This window comes from Salmo salar, chromosome 22 (assembly GCF_965601325.2).
Source record: "Salmo salar chromosome 22, fSalSal1, whole genome shotgun sequence".
Lineage (NCBI taxonomy): Eukaryota > Metazoa > Chordata > Actinopteri > Salmoniformes > Salmonidae > Salmo > Salmo salar.
This window is the reverse complement of record NC_138312.1, coordinates 2,831,473-2,849,929: the sequence shown is the minus strand read 5'-3', so window position 1 is coordinate 2,849,929 and position 18,457 is coordinate 2,831,473. Positions and strand designations below refer to the sequence as shown.

The window sequence follows — 18,457 nt, the reverse complement described above, 5'->3', positions numbered from 1 at the left end:
CATTTGGGCAGGTAGCGTTCTCCTGGCATCCTCCAAACCCAGATTCACTTCACAATAACAGCACTTACAGTTGACTGGGGCAGCTCTAGCATGTCAGAAAGTTGACGAACTGACTTGATCCAAGAAGGGCGAAGCAGTTCGGACGTCTTTGTCTTGTGTCCCGTGTATATATCTTTTTTTCCTTCGTATATATTTCGTATATATTTTTTATATTTTTAACTACTGTTTCAACATGCTCTCCTGCAACCCGCCTCACCCAATGTGGTATGGATCTGCTATTTTCTATACTTTAGAACCGGAACCCCCAACAGAAACTAGCCAGCTTACTAGCTACTAGCTAGTAGTCAGTTAGCCACTGCTAGTGGTCATCAGCTAACCTTAGCCCGGTCAACTCTTGCCAGTCTGCACAGCGCGATTCAACCCAGAGCATACCGTACTGCTTTTTCTCCACATTTCCGGTTTCCTACCGCAAGCTCTGAACCTTTTCACCTGGATCATCGCAGCTAGCTAGCTGCTATCCGAGTGGCTACCCACTGGCTAACGTTTCTGTCCCGAAGCAAGCACCAGTGAGCCTGGAACTAGCCTTGTGCTAGGCCCATCTCCCGGCTGGCTGAAGAGGTCCATAAGCCACTCCTTGGGCTACAATACATATTTTGCCAATTGGCCTGGACCCCTTTTACTGCCGACACGGATTCCATCATGACTGGTCTACCGACGTAATCCGCCCAAAGTGTTTCAACAGGATCCTCCGTCGCGACGTCCCCTGAAGGCCCATCCATTAGCCTGCTAGCCGCGGCCCGCTAGCTGTCTAGAGCATATCGGACTGTTAGCTGAAGAGTACCATCAGCCAATTTATTGGGCTACAATACCTATTTTGCCAATTGGCCTGGAACCTTGTACTGCCTACACGGAGCCCTGCCGATCCGACACGACTGGTCTGCCGACGTAACCGTCCAAGGGTAGCCCCCGTGATAGCCCCTGCGATATGCAACTTTCAGGGAAGTTAGGAACCAATATACACAGGCAGTTAGGAAAGCAAAGGCCAGCTTTTTCAAACAGAAATTTGACGCGCTCTGGCAGGTATATTTCACTGGTCACCCCCAAATTCTATTCCTCCTTTGGCCACCTTTACTTCCAGTTCTCTGCTGCCAATGACTGGAACAAATTGCAAAAATAACTGAGGCTGGAGACTCATATCTCCCTCACTAACTTTAAACATCAGCTGTCATAGCAGCTCACAGATCATTGCACCTGTACATAGCCCATCTGTAAATAGCCCATCCAACTACCTCATCCACATATTGTTATTTTTTTGTTGTTGCTCCTTTGCACCCCAGTATCTCTACTTGCACATTCATCTTCTGCACATCTATCACACATCTATCCAGTGTTTAATTGCTAAATTGTAATTACTTCGCCACTACAGCCTATTTATTGCCTTACCTCCCTAATCTTACCTCATTTGCACACACTGTATATAGATTTTTTCTATTGTGTTATTGACTGTACGTTTGTTTATTCCATGTGTAACTCTGTGTTGTTGTTTGTGTCGCATTGCTTTGCTTTATCTTGGCCAGGTCGCAGTTGTAAATGAGAACTTGTTCTCAACTGGCCTACCTGGTTAAATAAAGGTGAAATAAAAACTAAAATAAATTGTTGGAAAGTCACTGAGCTCTTCAGTAAGGCCATTCTACTGTGAATGTTTGTCTCTGGAGATTGCATGGCCTTGTGCTCGATTTTATACACCTGTCAGGAACGGATGTGGCTGAAATAGCCAAATCCACTAATTTGAAGGGGTGTCCACATACTTTTGTATATAGTGTACATAACCCACCAGACACGCCACTATGTGTTTCTTCACCCAAACCAAAAAAATATTTGATGCGTTGCCCAGTTATGTATAGAGCCATGTCATTGTGGAATGCTCTCTTGGTGTCTTTCCAATTTTTAACTATTATTTTATTTGTATTTCTTTTTTTAATTTAATGTAATATCTTATGTTGTTCTTGTCTATAATGGTTTTGTACTCTGTCATGTATTTGTACATTTTATGTTGATTCCAGGAAGAGTAGCTGCTGCATTTGTAGTTGCTAATGGAGATCCTAATAAACTAAACGAAACAATAACATCCAGTAGTGACATCATGCATTAAGGTAGATGACAGTTATGTACTGTATGAACTGTAGCAGGTAGCAGATGATCCCCTTGGTGTCTTTATGTCATTCAAAATTACCATGGTGCTGTGTGTGTGTCCAAATAGAGGATTATCACTTCTCACAATGGTGCTGAATCAATGTCTCGCAAGGTCACATCATGATAAATGTGCATTTTACATAACATAACCGAATATAATACCATATCATAGTAGGCCTGCCTCCTCATATTTCATGAGATTTTAGGATGGTTAGCTGAAGCTGAATAGTCACTGTTTTTTCTCATGCGCTAAAAACGCAACGGGGCGCACCACTAGGCAGGATATATGCTTTGATTGCAACAAAATACAAGGATAATAGTTTGTTACCCCATCTGCTCTAATTCACTTGCAAAATGGTCATTCAAGATGATCAAAATGCATATTCCTAGTAAACTGATTGAGATCAATGAAATGATTGGCATAGAGATGCAGTTTGAACGTTTCACCAGTAGAACCTGAATAATTATTATTCATGATTGACAATGATGATGGCCTATTTGGAAATGAAGTATCCTATGGCTAATTTGGTGTTTGAGGTTATTCAAAATAGAACATGTTCTTTACACTATGAGTGGGCATAGGCAGACGTTTCAGTTGGAGGATGCATTTTATGCTAATTCTGTAATAGGCTATTCAATTTGCTACATCTGTTGATACAAACTTTGATTGAGGAAATCATTTTTAAAAAAGGCGCTCCCTCGCCTAATAAATTACACTATACCACTGGTTAAGTATACATAAATGCAAATCACCTATTGTGCCTTTCTGGGCTGGCTGGTAAAATGCTTTGAAATGTCAAACGTGGCCATAAACTCATGGCCTGTGCTGACCAACTCATTCACCTATCACAGAGAACAGTGATGCCTCATTGTTAGTAAGAGTCAATTATATATATATATATATATATATATATATATATATATATATATATATAGATATATATATATATATACTGCTCAAAAAAATAAAGGGAACACTTAAACAACACAATGTAACTCCAAGTCAATCACACTTCTGTGAAATCAAACTGTCCACTTAGGAAGCAACACTGATTGACAATAAATTTCACATGCTGTTGTGCAAATGGAATAGACAACAGGTGGAAATTATAGGCAATTAGCAAGACACCCCCAATAAAGGAGTGGTTCTGCAGGTGGTAACCACAGACCACTTCTCAGTTCCTATGCTTCCTGGCTGATGTTTTGGTCACTTTTGAATGCTGGCGGTGCTTTCACTCTAGTGGTAGCATGAGACGGAGTCTACAACCCACACAAGTGGCTCAGGTAGTGCAGCTCATCCAGGATGGCACATCAATGCGAGCTGTGGCAAGAAGGTTTGCTGTGTCTGTCAGCGTAGTGTCCAGAGCATGGAGGCGCTACCAGGAGACAGGACAGTACATCAGGAGACGTGGAGGAGGCCGTAGGAGGGCAACAACCCAGCAGCAGGACCGCTACCTCCGCCTTTGTGCAAGGAGGAGCACTGCCAGAGCCCTGCAAAATGACCTCCAGCAGGCCACAAATGTGCATGTGTCTGCTCAAACGGTCAGAAACAGACTCCATGAGGGTGGTATGAGGGCCCGACGTCCACAGGTGGGGGTTGTGCTTACAGCCCAACACCGTGCAGGACGTTTGGCATTTGCCAGAGAACACCAAGATTGGCAAATTCGCCACTGGCGCCCTGTGCTCTTCACAGATGAAAGCAGGTTCACACTGAGCACATGTGACAGACGTGACAGTCTGGAGACGCCGTGGAGAACGTTCTGCTGCCTGCAACATCCTCCAGCATGACCGGTTTGGCGGTGGGTTAGTCATGGTGTGGGGTGGCATTTCTTTGGGGGGCCGCACAGCCCTCCATGAGGTAGCCTGACTGCCATTAGGTACCGAGATGAGATCCTCAGACCCCTTGTGAGACCATATGCTGGTGCGGTTGGCCCTGGGTTCCTCCTAATGCAAGACAATGCTAGACCTCATGTGGCTGGAGTGTGTCAGCAGTTCCTGCAAGAGGAAGGCATTGATGCTATGGACTGGCCCGCCCGTTCCCCAGACCTGAATCCAATTGAGCACATCTGGGACATCATGTCTCGCTCCATCCACCAACACCACGTTGCACCACAGACTGTCCAGGAGTTGGCGGATGCTTTAGTCCAGGTCTGGGAGGAGATCCCTCAGGAGACCATCCGCCACCTCATCAGGAGCATGCCCAGGCATTGTAGGGAGGTCATACAGGCACGTGGAGGCCACACACACTACTGAGCCTCATTTTGACTTGTTTTAAGGACATTACATCAAAGTTGGATCAGCCTGTAGTGTGGTTTTCCACTTTAATTTTGAGTGTGACTCCAAATCCAGACCTCCATCGGTTGATAAATTGGATTTCCATTGATTATTTTTGTGTGATTTTGTTGTCAGCACATTCAACTATGTAAAGATAAAAGTATTTCATAAGATTATTTCATTCATTCAGATCTAGGATGTGTTATTTTAGTGTTCCCTTTATTTTTTTGAGCAGTGTATATATATATATATATATATATATATTATATATATATATATATATATATATACACACTAGATCACTAACAGGGGGCGCTGTTTTGAAGCCACCGTGCCTCCATCTGTGTAAAACATATTTTGTAATAGAAATGCATTTATGCCTGTCTACATTTGTTTTTGACATGTTTATTCTATTACAGGCACCGTAATGCATAACTTTAAAATATATTATGTGAGCTAAACATAAAAAACATTAAAACATAAATAAAAACATTTCCCTTAAAGTCAAAAATATTTTTAAGTTATAGTGTTACTGTCCCCACTACAACAATAGAAATGTAATTGTGTCCTTTAAATATTTAATTGAAATATTGTAGGGGCTCCCGAGCGGGGCAGCTGTCTAAGGCACTGCATCTCAGTGCTTGAGATGTCACTACAGACCCTGGTTACATTCCAGGCTGTATCATAACCGGCCGTGATTGGGAGTCCCATAGGGCGGCACACAATTGGCCCAGCGTCGTCCAGGTTAGGGTTTTTGCAGGGTAGGCTGTCAATGTAAATACAAATGTGTTCTTAACTGACTTGCCTAGTTAAATAAAGGTTAAATAAAATAAAATAAATTCCTTTCATTTTTATGGATGACTGCAACTTCTGGGGAATGGTAACATGGCTGACCACTCACAACATCTGCAATCCAGGATTTATATTCATTATTTTACAAGTCAGTTAAGAACAAATTCTTATTTTCAATGACGTCCTAGGAACAGTGGGTGTTCAGAGCCTGTTCAGAGGCAGATTTATACCTTGTCAGCTGGGGGATTTGAACTTGCAACCTTGCGGTTACTAGCCCAACGCTCTAACCACTGGGCTGCCCTGCCGCCCCAATATTATTATGATGATGATGATGATGATGATTATTATTATTATTATTATTATTATTATTATTATTATTATTATTATTATTATTATTATGATTATGATTATGATTATGATTATGAATTATTAACGTCCCTACCCTAAACCAGTTTACATTTCAAATTCAGATGGGGTAGGGACGTCCCAAGGATTTCGGACAGCACAGACCGTGTCAATCTGTTCCCAGCAGCCTCCATTTTCTTGGAATTCCATAATGCGTATGGAGAGTAGATCCGTCCGCGTCTTCAGACAATATAGATCCTTCCTTAAAACAACTTTTGCTGTGTATGTGTTTAATCGCCGTATTTTATGCGCAGATCCACACGAAGTTATACACAATAAACATTATTACAGCAGTGGAATATTTCTTTATTCTAGTGTCCCATATAGATTTGTAAATTTTGGCGCGATTTCGTGCTGTGGAAGGATACTGCTGCTCCGTGGTCGTATATAGTGAAATGGATCTCGCCGCCACACCTACGGATCTTGTGTAGTATGGTAGATAACGGAGCGACAGAAGAAGAATTACATTAGTTTATCTCGGTTTCATTTCGTTGGAATTTATCAAGCCACGAAAACGTATTCTTCCCTTTCTCATACCCCTGAAATAATAAAGGTAAGAGTTGACATTTACGGCGTCACAGATTATTTCACATGGCTTTTTTTTCACGTGGTTTTTGCCGGTAGCTGATTATTTTTATTTTTTTTGTAGTTTACGTTGCCTAGCTAGTTTTTAGTTACCTGACTTTTTTTATATATTTATTTGAAAGGACATGACGGCATACATACAAGGATAATTCATTCGAATGGTTTTTAGCTTCAATAATGTTTTATCTTTGTTGGTGATTTGTAGAAAAAAAATTCACATCTAACGTTGTGCGGTGACAAATGTTGGCACTAACGTACGTCGGCAAATTAGTGTAAATGTGCAACGGTCGATGGAAACGATTTTTTAAAATTCACAATCAAATTAAATGTCCATGTTGAACGTCAGCATAGTTCTACATAGCTATTCTCTGTTCTGCTAACCTAATGTTTGCTTATGGTAACTGCACCTCTTTTGCCCTTTAAAGTCTTCTGGTATTTAATAAAATGCTCATTTTAACCTGCAGTGCTAGATGCATTACAGTTACAGCCTTTTCAACATGTTCCCCGGTAGGCCGTCATTGTAAATTAGAATGTGTTCTTAACTGACTTGCCTAGTTAAATAAAGGTTACATTTAAATAGAGGCATTTATGCGCGTATATTGCTGAAATGTGAGTCTGAATAGGAGAGCTGTAGAAGTTGATTTTAAACTGCAGTGGAACCAATGGTTGTGTGTGTATAATAAAAAATAATTGACTACTGAATTGACTGCTCAATACTAGAGATGGCAAGGTTTCGCAATAGCCAGTGGATGGTCTTTATCTTGAGGCATCTCGGTCTTTGAATTGTTATCTAGTTGATATTTACCGTAGCCAAGTCCACGGAGTTGAGCACATACGTTTTTGAAAAGTACCTCCGACTCGTTCGAGTCGCTATGCGTCGATACTTCAAATTCTACATTCTTAAACGTGCCCTTATTGTGCACGTATTACATTTTTTTATTTAACGTAAATGAAATACAACCACCGACTATTTCTTCATTGCTGCTGTTGCTCTAATATGGCAACTCAGCGCGAATGCGCATCTGCTAATTGAATCTCAACAAGGAAAGTTGGTGGTATTTGACTAACGTTTTTATTTTTTTAAATTAAGCGAACAAAGGCACGAAATAACAGAGGACAAACATGGATACACTAAGGGATTAAGTATTTCCACCTTTGGAGTATCGACGCAAAGCGACTTGAAGGAGTCGAAGTTAATAAAAAATAGTCTGCATTTAACTCCATGGAGGAGTTGAGGGACTTGGCTAGCATTACCTAGGTACATTCTTTTGAGGAGAAAAATGCGCATTTGGCTACGTTGTGCTCCTCAGCTGTTTAAATGATGTCATGGGGTTAAAAGCCCGTTGATGGCCACCCAGATTGGGGCGGGGTGACTGATGTAAACATAAATAAAAGGTTGTGCTTGCAGTCAAAGTACTAAGAGCATCACTAAGTTGACTTATATCACACGTGCATACTCAACACGCTTTTTTCCCCTCTTCCCAGATTCTGCCAGAATGCTGCAGAGTTTCTCCCAGTCGCAAGACTGGTTCTACTCAGAGCCTCTTTTGTTTGATGATGAATTCTGCCAGAGCTTGATGAAGGACCTACAGTCGCTCCCCACGCCACCCCAGTCCCCTCCATTGAAGACTGGACTCAATGCCAAACCACTTTCCAAGGAGGACCAGTTGAGCTACGTCTCGGACATACTCCTGGAGGATCAGGACCCGCAACTAAATTGGAATTGTGACTTTTTGTACGATGGCAGTGCAACCGAGACAAAGGACCAACAGCCAGATGAGTCCGACGACTGTTTATGGCATTGCCTCGGTGATAAGTCTATGGAGAAGCTATCATCTGTACTCTCCAGCAGCCCGCTGCTCTCGGACATAGACACAAGCATTTTCGAGGAAATTGCCGGCTCCACACTGGACTGCCACAGCACGGCGCTCGCATGCCAAGCTTTGGAGAATGAGGATTTACTATTGGACAGTCAGGAGCAAGGCAGCGAGTCGACTTCAGACTATGGCTCAGCAGGAGGTGAATTCTCAACGTATTCGAGCAGTGCCAGTGATTCTGGTGAGTTGATCCACGTTCTTGGCCACAGTGCTTGTAAATGAAAAGGTTATACCGGTCATTTATTGACTTTCGTTATTTGCTTAAATGTAAAGAGGAACTGTTAGAAAGTTACTTTGGTACAGTAATGAGTTGATCTCTCATGCATGCTTTTAAATGCCATCATTTCATAATAAGGGAAGTGAGTTTAGGACCAAGTTTTAAATTATATATTTTTTCCCTCAAGCATTTCTGCAAAAATGAAGAACATGAATTATCTGCTGTGCAAGCTTGCAGTTCAATATAATTAACCTAGAAGTAAAGTTGGCCGCACTGCCCAGAAAATTGCAGTTAAAAATGTTAGTCGAAAGCCAAGGCATCTGAAATGCAGTTTTTCAAATGTTATTGGAGTTGACTGCTAACCCAATCCCTTGTGGTTTTCCTCTACAGAGGAGGAGATAGACGTGGTGACAGTGAAGAGGACCACCAGCCCCTCCTCCCTCTCCCAGTCGGTAGAAGAGAGCCGGCGGCGGCAGCGCGCCCTAAAGCGTCAACACCTGGAGATCCAGCTGCAGCACAACTACGCTGCCCCCTGCCCTGCATCGCCCCTCCGCTCAGAGCCCTCATCCGCTTCCTACCACAAACGAACCCGGTCCTCCGACTCCCACAGACACCACCACCACAGCTCGTCGGGCCGCTCGTCCCGACACAACCTCAGCAGTCACCAACACCAGTCTAGCTCTAGGCAGTCGACTGATGTGGAGGATGAGGAGGAGAGGAGGCATACCCACAATGTGATGGAGAGGCAACGGCGCAACGAGCTGAAGAACTGTTTCCTGCGGCTCAGGGACAACGTGCCTGAGCTGTCCAACAACGACAAGGCCTCCAAGGTGGTCATCCTGAAGAGGGCATGCGACAGCATCCGTGGCCTGGAGCTGGCGGGCCAGAGACTGAATGTCAAGCGAGACAAGCTCAGAGAGAGGCAGGAGCAGCTCAAAGTTAAACTGGAGCAGCTCAGGAGGCAACGGTGCGACTGACGAGATGAGGCGCAAAACTAAAGCATTTAGAGATAGATGATTTGAAAATACCGGTCTTGACTTAAGACTTGATGCTGCGCACACTCAATGCATGGTCTCATCCATCCACTGCGGTGACTGTTTAAGAAGTGGAAGTTGCTGAGACGGTTAAACCTGTATGAGTAAAAAAAGTTTGGAACATGTCGATGTTCAGCCTAGTACAATGTTAGTCATTTATTGTCCTAGCGATTTGCCAAAGTCATTGTTCATAAAATAGACTACATGTAACAGCCTATGTTGTAGAGTAAGCCATATCAAATTGAGCAGCCATTTTGTTAGTGAAAAATGGACCTTGTATATACAGTCTCTTCCACATTCCCCCGTATGTTATGAAATTCCCACTGGGCAGAGATGTCTAGTCCATGTTGGTTCAACATTGAAATGACATGGAAACAACATTGATTCATCCAGTGGTTCGGTTATTTAGCTGTTTTTTTTTCAAAATATTTTGGGCTGGATCCAAAGTTAAACATTTTAAGGGGTTGAATGTAATATATGCCAATTATTGCCATTAATTACTACTTCCATTTACTCACGTGAACTTTAAAGACCTGACCTGTTATGAATGTGGTGTGTTATTGTGGAACAATGCCTCATGCCTTAACTCATTCTGTTATGTTTTGTTTAAAGCATGACTTACTGTACTCTACCTCAAACGGGTCTGAAACCTGAGAATTTGTTTGCTCTCTTGGAAGCAACTATATATAGATTTAGTTGTATATATTTTGTTTTTATTGTATCATAAATTATTTTAGTATTTTTTTTGGGGGGGTGGGGGGGTTCATTTGCAAGTTAAAGTTCTGTTTATCAGCAGCACTTTGTTTTTTTTATAATGTAATAAAGAATGGACAAAAGTCAATGTTTACTGGCATTATTATACAGAATGTGAAATACACCAGTACAACATGTTCACCTCACAGGATGCGAGTTGCATCCAAGAAGACCGCTATCGCACAATCGGTGTGTGGTACATACATGTGTAATATTGTATTTGGGTCAAGGTGAGTGGGTGGATGATTGTGCAGTACGTGATTTGGAATGGCACCATAAACTAATTTCAAAGTCTTTTCAAAAGATGAAGGGGATTATCTCAAGACGGGGTGTGTCTGATAATACAAGCAGGAATTTGCCCATTGTGTACAAAGTACAGTGTGCAGAGACACTTGAACTTTTTCTCTTGCATGAATACATCCAACCACCTGCTTGAGATTCATGACCCCAGTTCTTCACTTTGACCGTTACCATCCCAATACTTTCAGAAAGAAAACAAACTTAACCAAAATTGTGTCCATACAATCACATTGATTGTAACCCCAACCCACCTACCCCATGCTCCAGATGTTGTACTGACCTAGTAGTTTAGTTTGAGTATCAAAGTGAATGCCTCAGTGACATGGATTGCCCACATCGACACACACGCTCCTCTGAACTATTACCTACAACAACCCACAACTCAAAGCACCCTTGTCAGCTATCTAATGCCCTGGGGGTAGTCTATGATGCTGTCATCATGACATCCACTCCTGGGGTGTGTTTATTATGGCACACGAAGGAAAATGGTTTACAACAAAAATGAGTGTCTTATTAGACAAGTCCAGGTTGTACCTCCCTGTTTCAGTCAGGTTTTGTCCGTTTGGTGCTTAATGAACATGACCCTGGCTGCCATGAGTCAGGTAGAGCTAGCTGAAGGCTGATGATGCGTCCCTGGGCGGTCACACACTGCCAGAGGACATATGAGGAAGGTTTGCAGGTTTTGGTTACTTTTTTGGTAAGAGTAGCCTCTCGGCAATAAACCATGCGAAAGGTCATTGTTGGGTTACATTACTAACCGAAAGTAATTGATAAAATAAATGACAGACTGACTATTCACAAATGAAATGTCTTTAGAAGTGCTTGTTTAACTAGCACACCCAGGTGAATCAATGGAATTCCCAATAACAGCCTCATTCGTCAAGCTTTTACTGAGCACAAAGGGCATGCTAATGTAGCTTTTGCCTCAGCCATCATCATCACAAGATTGCTTTGAAAAGACCAGTGAGTCTGAATGGTTGTGCAACTTCTGGCACTTTTTCACCCTCTCGCTTTCATCCTTTGTGTTCCAAGTCATTGGGCCATGGATCTTATCAAGTGGTGTGGAGAGGAAAGACTCCACAGAGTCTGCATCCCTAAGTAGGATGCCTTCCTAAAAGTGTACTTCCGAAAATGTGGTTAATTGTGGGTGTGGGCATTGTGGTGTGGGGGTCGAGATAGATGGATGGCATGGGACGTGATGTTCTTTAAGATGCTAATGCTTCATTGGTTCCAGGACTTGCTCCTGTGTGACTGTCTGCAGACATAGAGGTGGGAAAGAGGAGGGGGAGGACACAGTACAAGGTCTTAGTACACAACCATTCAGGAGCATTCAAGCCCTCGTATTAGGTGTCACTTGTCAAACATTTGCCTTGTGCAGAATTAAAGTCAGTGTGAATCTGAGGTAGTAAAAAACAAGTGCTCAGTGAAAAGCAGTGACTTTTCAAGAATCTCTTTACTGTTGACGTTTCCCAAGCTGGAGTTTAGTTTTGCAACTCACGCAGGGTATTAAACCAAGTATCCATAGTAAAACCCTTTAAAACAAGCCTCCCGTCCCCAAACTGTTAGCACCCTAAGAGAGATCAAGTGTGTCTTTGTAGAGGTAACATCTGGGAGAGTGTATGAAATGCATATAAACCTGTGTCTGCCTGTACCCCTGGTGCTCTCTTCCTCTTTATCTCTCTCTTTCCCACTCATTCTCACACTCTGTTCACATATGTGACGAAGTGGATAGGTACAGAAATCATGGAAACGCTACATCAGAGAATTATTGTGTGTGTGTGTTTACACTTTGAATGTCCCACTTTGAATGTCACACAGTCGAGCAAAAACCAGCTACCCACATTCGTTATTCTTTGTCACTGAATGAATGGTAGGCCTAGATCAAGTCTCTATGGTGCATCCAGGAAAATCTCAGGTTGGTTTATTAAACTAATCTGTAGATCTGAACAAGTAAAGATCTGGAGGCAGTGAAGAAGGCCAAGAGGAGTTTCACTGAGCACAATGATTCAAATCTGTTGTCTATACATTTCGTTGTTAAAATAAGTAGAATAGAATTATAATATTTTTTGTAAGGTAAAAAAAGGACTCCTATTTTCTTTGCACAAACGTGATAATTCAAGTTGGGCCAGAGCCATTTGTTCACATTAAATAACAATGTGAATGATTAAACTTTTTTGGGGAGTTTAAGATGTGTTATGCCTAGTCATTGTGATTGATTAGTCCGATGGAACATGCCCTCTGTGGTTTAGAGATATCATCTTTATATATGTACCATTATGGCAGCTCCATTGAGGCAATCTGCGTTTTGAAGTTGTCCATTTTCTTCTTCTACTACTTCTATGAGTTCGCAGTCAAACTGAAAGGGTGCATACTTCCAACTAGTGTTTGCTCATAAGTATAATTAATTGGCTGATCCCTCCTGATGACCTGGAGGAAGTCCCACCCAGTTGACTATTTTGAAATGGTGGAAGCCCTCAATGTCATTGTCCATGCCAAAACTGGTTTTATCCATCTGGAGTCCCTTGGGTGGCAGGTAGCCTGGCGGGTAGGAGCGTTGGGCCAGTAACTGAAAGATTGCTGGATCGAATCCCGACCTGACAAGGTAAAAATCTGTCTTTCTGCCTCTGAGTAAGGCAGTTAACCCACTGTTCCCTGGGCGCCGATGACGTGGATGTGGATTAACGTAGCCCCCCTCATCTCTTTGATTCAGAGGGCTAAATGAGGAAGACAAATTTCAGTTGAATGCATTCAGTTGTACAACTGACTAGGTATCCCCCTTTCTCTATCTAACTCTATGGGCTACGCATGGCTTTGACTGGAGGCTGCAGAGGAGGGAAAGGATTAGCTACCAAGCAAGCCGCAGAGGCCTAATGCCCTGTTGCCTCACTGATTAGAATACATACAGTGGCGACCCGTCATTCAGGGCAGGTGGGGCTGCACATTTTTAGGTAAAAATAAAATAATATATATATATATATTGGGGGGTGCTTGCGTTTTTTGCTTGTTATTTGGCATTAATATGTGTCACAGATAAGTTTGCAAACAATGTAAAAAAAATACTATACAGTTGAAGTCGGAAGTGTACATCTTAGCCAAATACATTTAAACTCAGTTTCACAATTCCTGACATTTAATCCTGGTAAAAATTCACTGTTTTAGGTCAGTTAGGATCACCACTTTATTTTAAGAATGTGAAATGTCAGAATAATAATAGAGAGAATGTTTTATTTCAGCTTTTCTTTCTTTCATCACATTCATCACATCACATTCCCAGTGGGTCAGAAGTTTACATACAATTAGTATTTGGTAGCATTGTCTTCAAATTGTTTAACTTGGGTCAAAAGTTTCAGGTAGCCTTCCACAAGCTTCCCACAATAAGTTGGGTGAATTTTGGCCCATTCCTCCTGACAGAGCTTGTGTAACCGAGTCAGGTTTGTAGGCCTCCTTGCTCGCACACGCTTTATCAGTTCTGCCCACACATTTTCTATAGGATTGAGGTCAGGGCTTTGTGATGGCCACTCCAATACCTTGACTTTGTTGTCCTTAAGCCATTTTGCCACAACTTTGGAAGTATGCTTGGGGTCATTGTCCATTTGGAAGACCCATTTGCGACCAAGCTTTAACTTCCTGACTGATGTCTTGAGATGTTGCTTCAATATATCCACATAATTTTCCTACCTCATGATGCCATCTATTTTGTGAAGTGCACCAATCCCTCCTGCAGCAAAGCACCCCCACAACATGATGCTGCCACCCCCGTTCTTCACAGTTGGGATGGTGTTCTTCAGCTTGCAAGCCTCCCCCATTTTCCTCCAAACATAATAATGGTCATTATGGGAGCCAGAAATCTTTCTGATTGAGAGGGGGTCAAATAATTATTTACCTCATTAAAATGCAAATCATTTTATAACATTTTTGACATGCGTTTTTCTGGATTTTTTTGTTGTTATTCTGTCTCTCACTGTTCAAATAAACCTACCATTAAAATTATAGACTGATCATTTCTTTGTCAGTGGGCAAACGTACAAAATCAGCAGGGGATCAAATACTTTTTTCCCTCACTGTACCTTTGTACCTGTTTCCTCCAGCATTTTCACAAGGTGCTTTGCTGTTGTTCTGGGATTGATTTGCACTTTTCACACCAAAGTACGTTCATCTATAGGAGACAGAACGCGTCTCCTTCCTGAGCGGTATGATGGCTGCATGGTCCCATGTGTTTATACATGCATACTATTGTTTGTACAGATGAACGTGGTACCTTCAGGCATTTGGAATTTGCTCCCAAGGATGAACCAGACTTGTGGAGGTCTACAATTTTTTTCTGAGGTCTTGGCTGAATTCTTTTGATTTTCCCATTATGTCAAGCAAAGAGGCACGGAGTTTGAAGGTAGGCCTTGAAATTCATCCACAGGTACACCTGCAATTGACTCAAATGATGTCAATTAGCCTATCAGAAGCTTCTAAAGCCATGACATAATTTCCTGGAATTTTCCAAGCTGTGTAAAAGCACAGTCAACTTAGCGTATGTAAACTTCTGACCCACTGGAATTGTGATACACTGAATTATATGTGAAACAATCTGTCTGTAAACAATTGTTGGAAAAATTACTTGTGTCATGCCCAAAGTAGATGTCCTAACTGACTTGCCAAAACTATAGTTTGTTCACAAGAAATTTGTGGAGTGGTTGAAAAATTAGTTTTAATGACTCCAACCTATGTGTATGTAAACTTTCGACTTCAACTGTATGTCATTGAGTTAATAAATCCACATACAAACATGGTCTCTTTTTTTGCTTTCTTCAGTAAGGCAGCTCCAAAATGCAGGTGTTTCAGTCTAGCTCAGTGCTTTCTGTGGTGGTGGGGCAAGCCAGCAGAATATACAGAGCGTTGCTCAGAATATACAGAGCGTTGGCTCAGTTTTCTGTCACTCGTGAGGACAGTACATCAACCCAAGTCTAAGGTTAGAGCTCGAAAAATTTTAGCCCCTTGGGTTCTGCCATAGAGTTATATTAGAAGTGCCCATCCAAGAAGGCTCAAGGTCATTGGCAGGTGTATTTGTGAGACCATGCGTGAAGGAGATTACAGGCTACAACGGCGTTATGATGACCAACCAATTTTTAAGGGTACATCAAGCACTATCTAAAACTAACTTTTGGATTGTATGTATGAAGTGTACAGGGAAGCTATAGCTAAGGAGGTGTCTGAGACTCATCAGACGACACCACTGACATCTCCTGTGAATCACAGATGGTAATTGTGCTGCGCTACATGTTACCAGACAACAGTGTGTGAGAGGTTGTTGGAGTTTGTAGAGGTGAAGGACTAAACTGGTGTTGGCCTCTCCAACACTATCAACCAAGTCCTAGCGCCACTGAATGTCAAAGAGAAGCTGGTTGCACAAACCTATGACGGGGCAGCGGTGATGAGTGGTAATGTACGTGGTGTCCAAACGCTACTGAAGGAGACTTACGCAAACGCGCAATTTGTGCACTGTTACGCATGCCTACTGAATCTAACACTTCAGCAACTTTGTGCTGGGAGAGTGAGCGTGTTTAAAGTGATTTTTGGAGACCTATCTTCCTTTTCCACCTTTTTCACAGGCTCACCCAAAAGACTCAACTCTCTCACGGAATCAACTAACAGACTTGTCCACAGACCACCGATGTACACGATGGAACTTAAAAAGCAGAACCGTCAATGCTGTGTGGGAGGACCGTGAGACACTGGCCCAGTGCATGGAGGACATCCGCACACAGCCTGGATGGGATGACATCACCATCAGCAAGGATTATGGCCTGTCCATGAAACTTAAGGATCCTACATTTCTGCAACTGCTCGAGTTCTTTTCCTTGGTCATGCCAGAGGTGGATGTTTTGTCCAGCATAATGCAGAAACAAACCATTGATGCAGCAGGAATCGCCGGCGCAATAAACAACTTCAAGGTGAACATTCAAAACATTTGTGAGCAAACTAATGCACTGGCCAAAGGACATGTTGATGCCACTGAACCAAGCCGGAGAAAACTTAACACTGCACCCGTGATGGAGCCATGCGGCACAATTGCTGCTCATGTGCAATAAAGATTTTCTGAAAGTGACCAATTAATTGCTGCAAAGTTGGTGGACAGCTCATTTTCCCCCCGGTATGTACATTCCTTTCTGACTGCAGAACTCCAGTGTGCTACCAAGCTATGGCCTGTGGGCAACCAGGAGAAGCTTAAAATGGAGCTGCCCACTCTCTACCGACATCCTGAGCTGGATACTGGAAAGACAGCACTTTCTTTAATAAAATCACTCTACGAGAACAACCTGCAGGAGGCCTTGTCTGAGACGGTCTCTCTTCTCAAAATCACCATCACCACTCCGATGACAACCGCAGAGTCAGAGAAAAACCTTTCCACCCTTAAAAGGATAAAAACCTTCACACGCAACTCCATGGGACAGAAAATGTTAAATGCATTGGCCATGCTGTCAATCCATCATGACTTCATCCAGAGAATGCCAGACTTTGATGACAAAGTAATTGAGAAGTTTAATCACAAGAAGGACTGCCGTGCCAACTTCCTGCTCAAGTGAGCACAGCACAGCAATGGTGAGTCCATAAATATGTCTAGTATGCTGCTGCATAAGTGATGTAATATGCCAGGGAGATACAGTATGTATACTGGAGCTAACAAAGTAATACAAAGTGTATGTGGAATGTGTTACAAGCCAAACAGTATTGCCTCAATACAGTCAAAAAGTATTCCCAGTGTCATCCATCTTTGGCATTTGGCCACATGTTGACAAGTGCTTCAAGCATTTGGAGTCCAAATAAAACCCAGTCAAACAATTCTGTCAATGTAAAACATTATTATGAAACAACATGCTGGGCTGAAGTTTACTGAACAAGCTGTATGGTTACATAGGCCCCCGCTGTAGCGTCCCTATTCTGTGACCAGTCTTGAGGGACATTATTGTAACTCTCCCCCTTCTCCGTTTTTGCTTTTCTTACAGTAAAGAGAAGAGAAGATGAGCAGAATTTGAATGGAGAAGTGAAAGTGTGGATGGTGGGTGGGTATTTTATTTGTATTTAACCTTTATTTTAACAGAGAATCATGCTGAGACCAAGGTTTCTTTCACAGACGTGATAGTGTAAAAGTGGCTAACGGTGGTCCGTTCCCTTTCACTATGGTGTGACTGGGGTGTTTGGGGAAGCTAGGGCCATATGTCCATGATGACTGTCTATGGGAGAACAGTGTTGAAGGCGGGGGTTAGTTGGTGGTGGTGGGGGGGCTTGTGCCTGCTGTTTATATTTGTTTATCCCCCTTTTACCAGCAACCCGCTAAGTCACTAAAACATGAAAGAGATTTTAGTGAGTTTCAAACAGGGCCCAACAAACACTTCTCCGAAATCCTTAAAAGTGTCCTTCCTCCATGCAGAAAGGGCCCTAACGGGAAGAAATTGTGCAGTTTACACAAGCGACACTACAAAACTGTCTATTTAAAAAAAAAAATACCTGTCTCTGTAGCACTGACAGAGATACTTCAAAATAATTTCTTGGTGGAATTCAGTGGATACCATTTTAAAATGGATTGTGATCTTGAATTTTTGAGCAATTATTTTTCGATTAATCTAATTAATATTAAGTCGGTAGATAATGCACTCCTTCCATTACATGTGATTGTAGCTCTACATCATATGATTCATTTGGCCAAATGTTACATAGAGCTGTAGCCTACATAGTTCAAATTTCTCACATGACAGAAACGACACACACTCACCGTAGCCCGATGGCGGAACAATGACTTAACTGAGCAGGAGACGGTTATGAGTAGTGGACGAGGACAGGTGAGGAGGAGTCAGCTTTGTGGTATGGTGTTCCGTGTGGAGAGTGTAGAAACAGGTGTCTGTCTGTCTGTCTGTCTGTCTGTCTGTCTGTCTGTCTGTCTGTCTGTCTGTCTGTCTGTCTGTCTGTCTGTCTGTCTGTCTGTCTGTCTGTCTGTCTGTCTGTCTGTCTGTCTGTCTGTCTGTCTGTCTGTCTGTCTG

At 42.4% G+C, this 18,457-nt stretch overlaps 1 protein-coding gene across 1 annotated transcript; it reads left to right on the top strand.

The window, feature by feature from the left end:
• Nucleotides 1-6,075: 6,075 nt before the first annotated feature.
• myc (Viral myc transforming protein) lies at nt 6,076-10,213 on the top strand. The gene is given in 3 exon segments (NM_001173816.1): nt 6,076-6,217; nt 7,735-8,307; nt 8,734-10,213. Coding segments are annotated over 2 exon segments (1,149 nt in total). The 5' UTR covers nt 6,076-6,217; nt 7,735-7,745; the 3' UTR covers nt 9,321-10,213.
• The last annotated feature ends 8,244 nt before the right edge of the window (nt 10,214-18,457 follow it).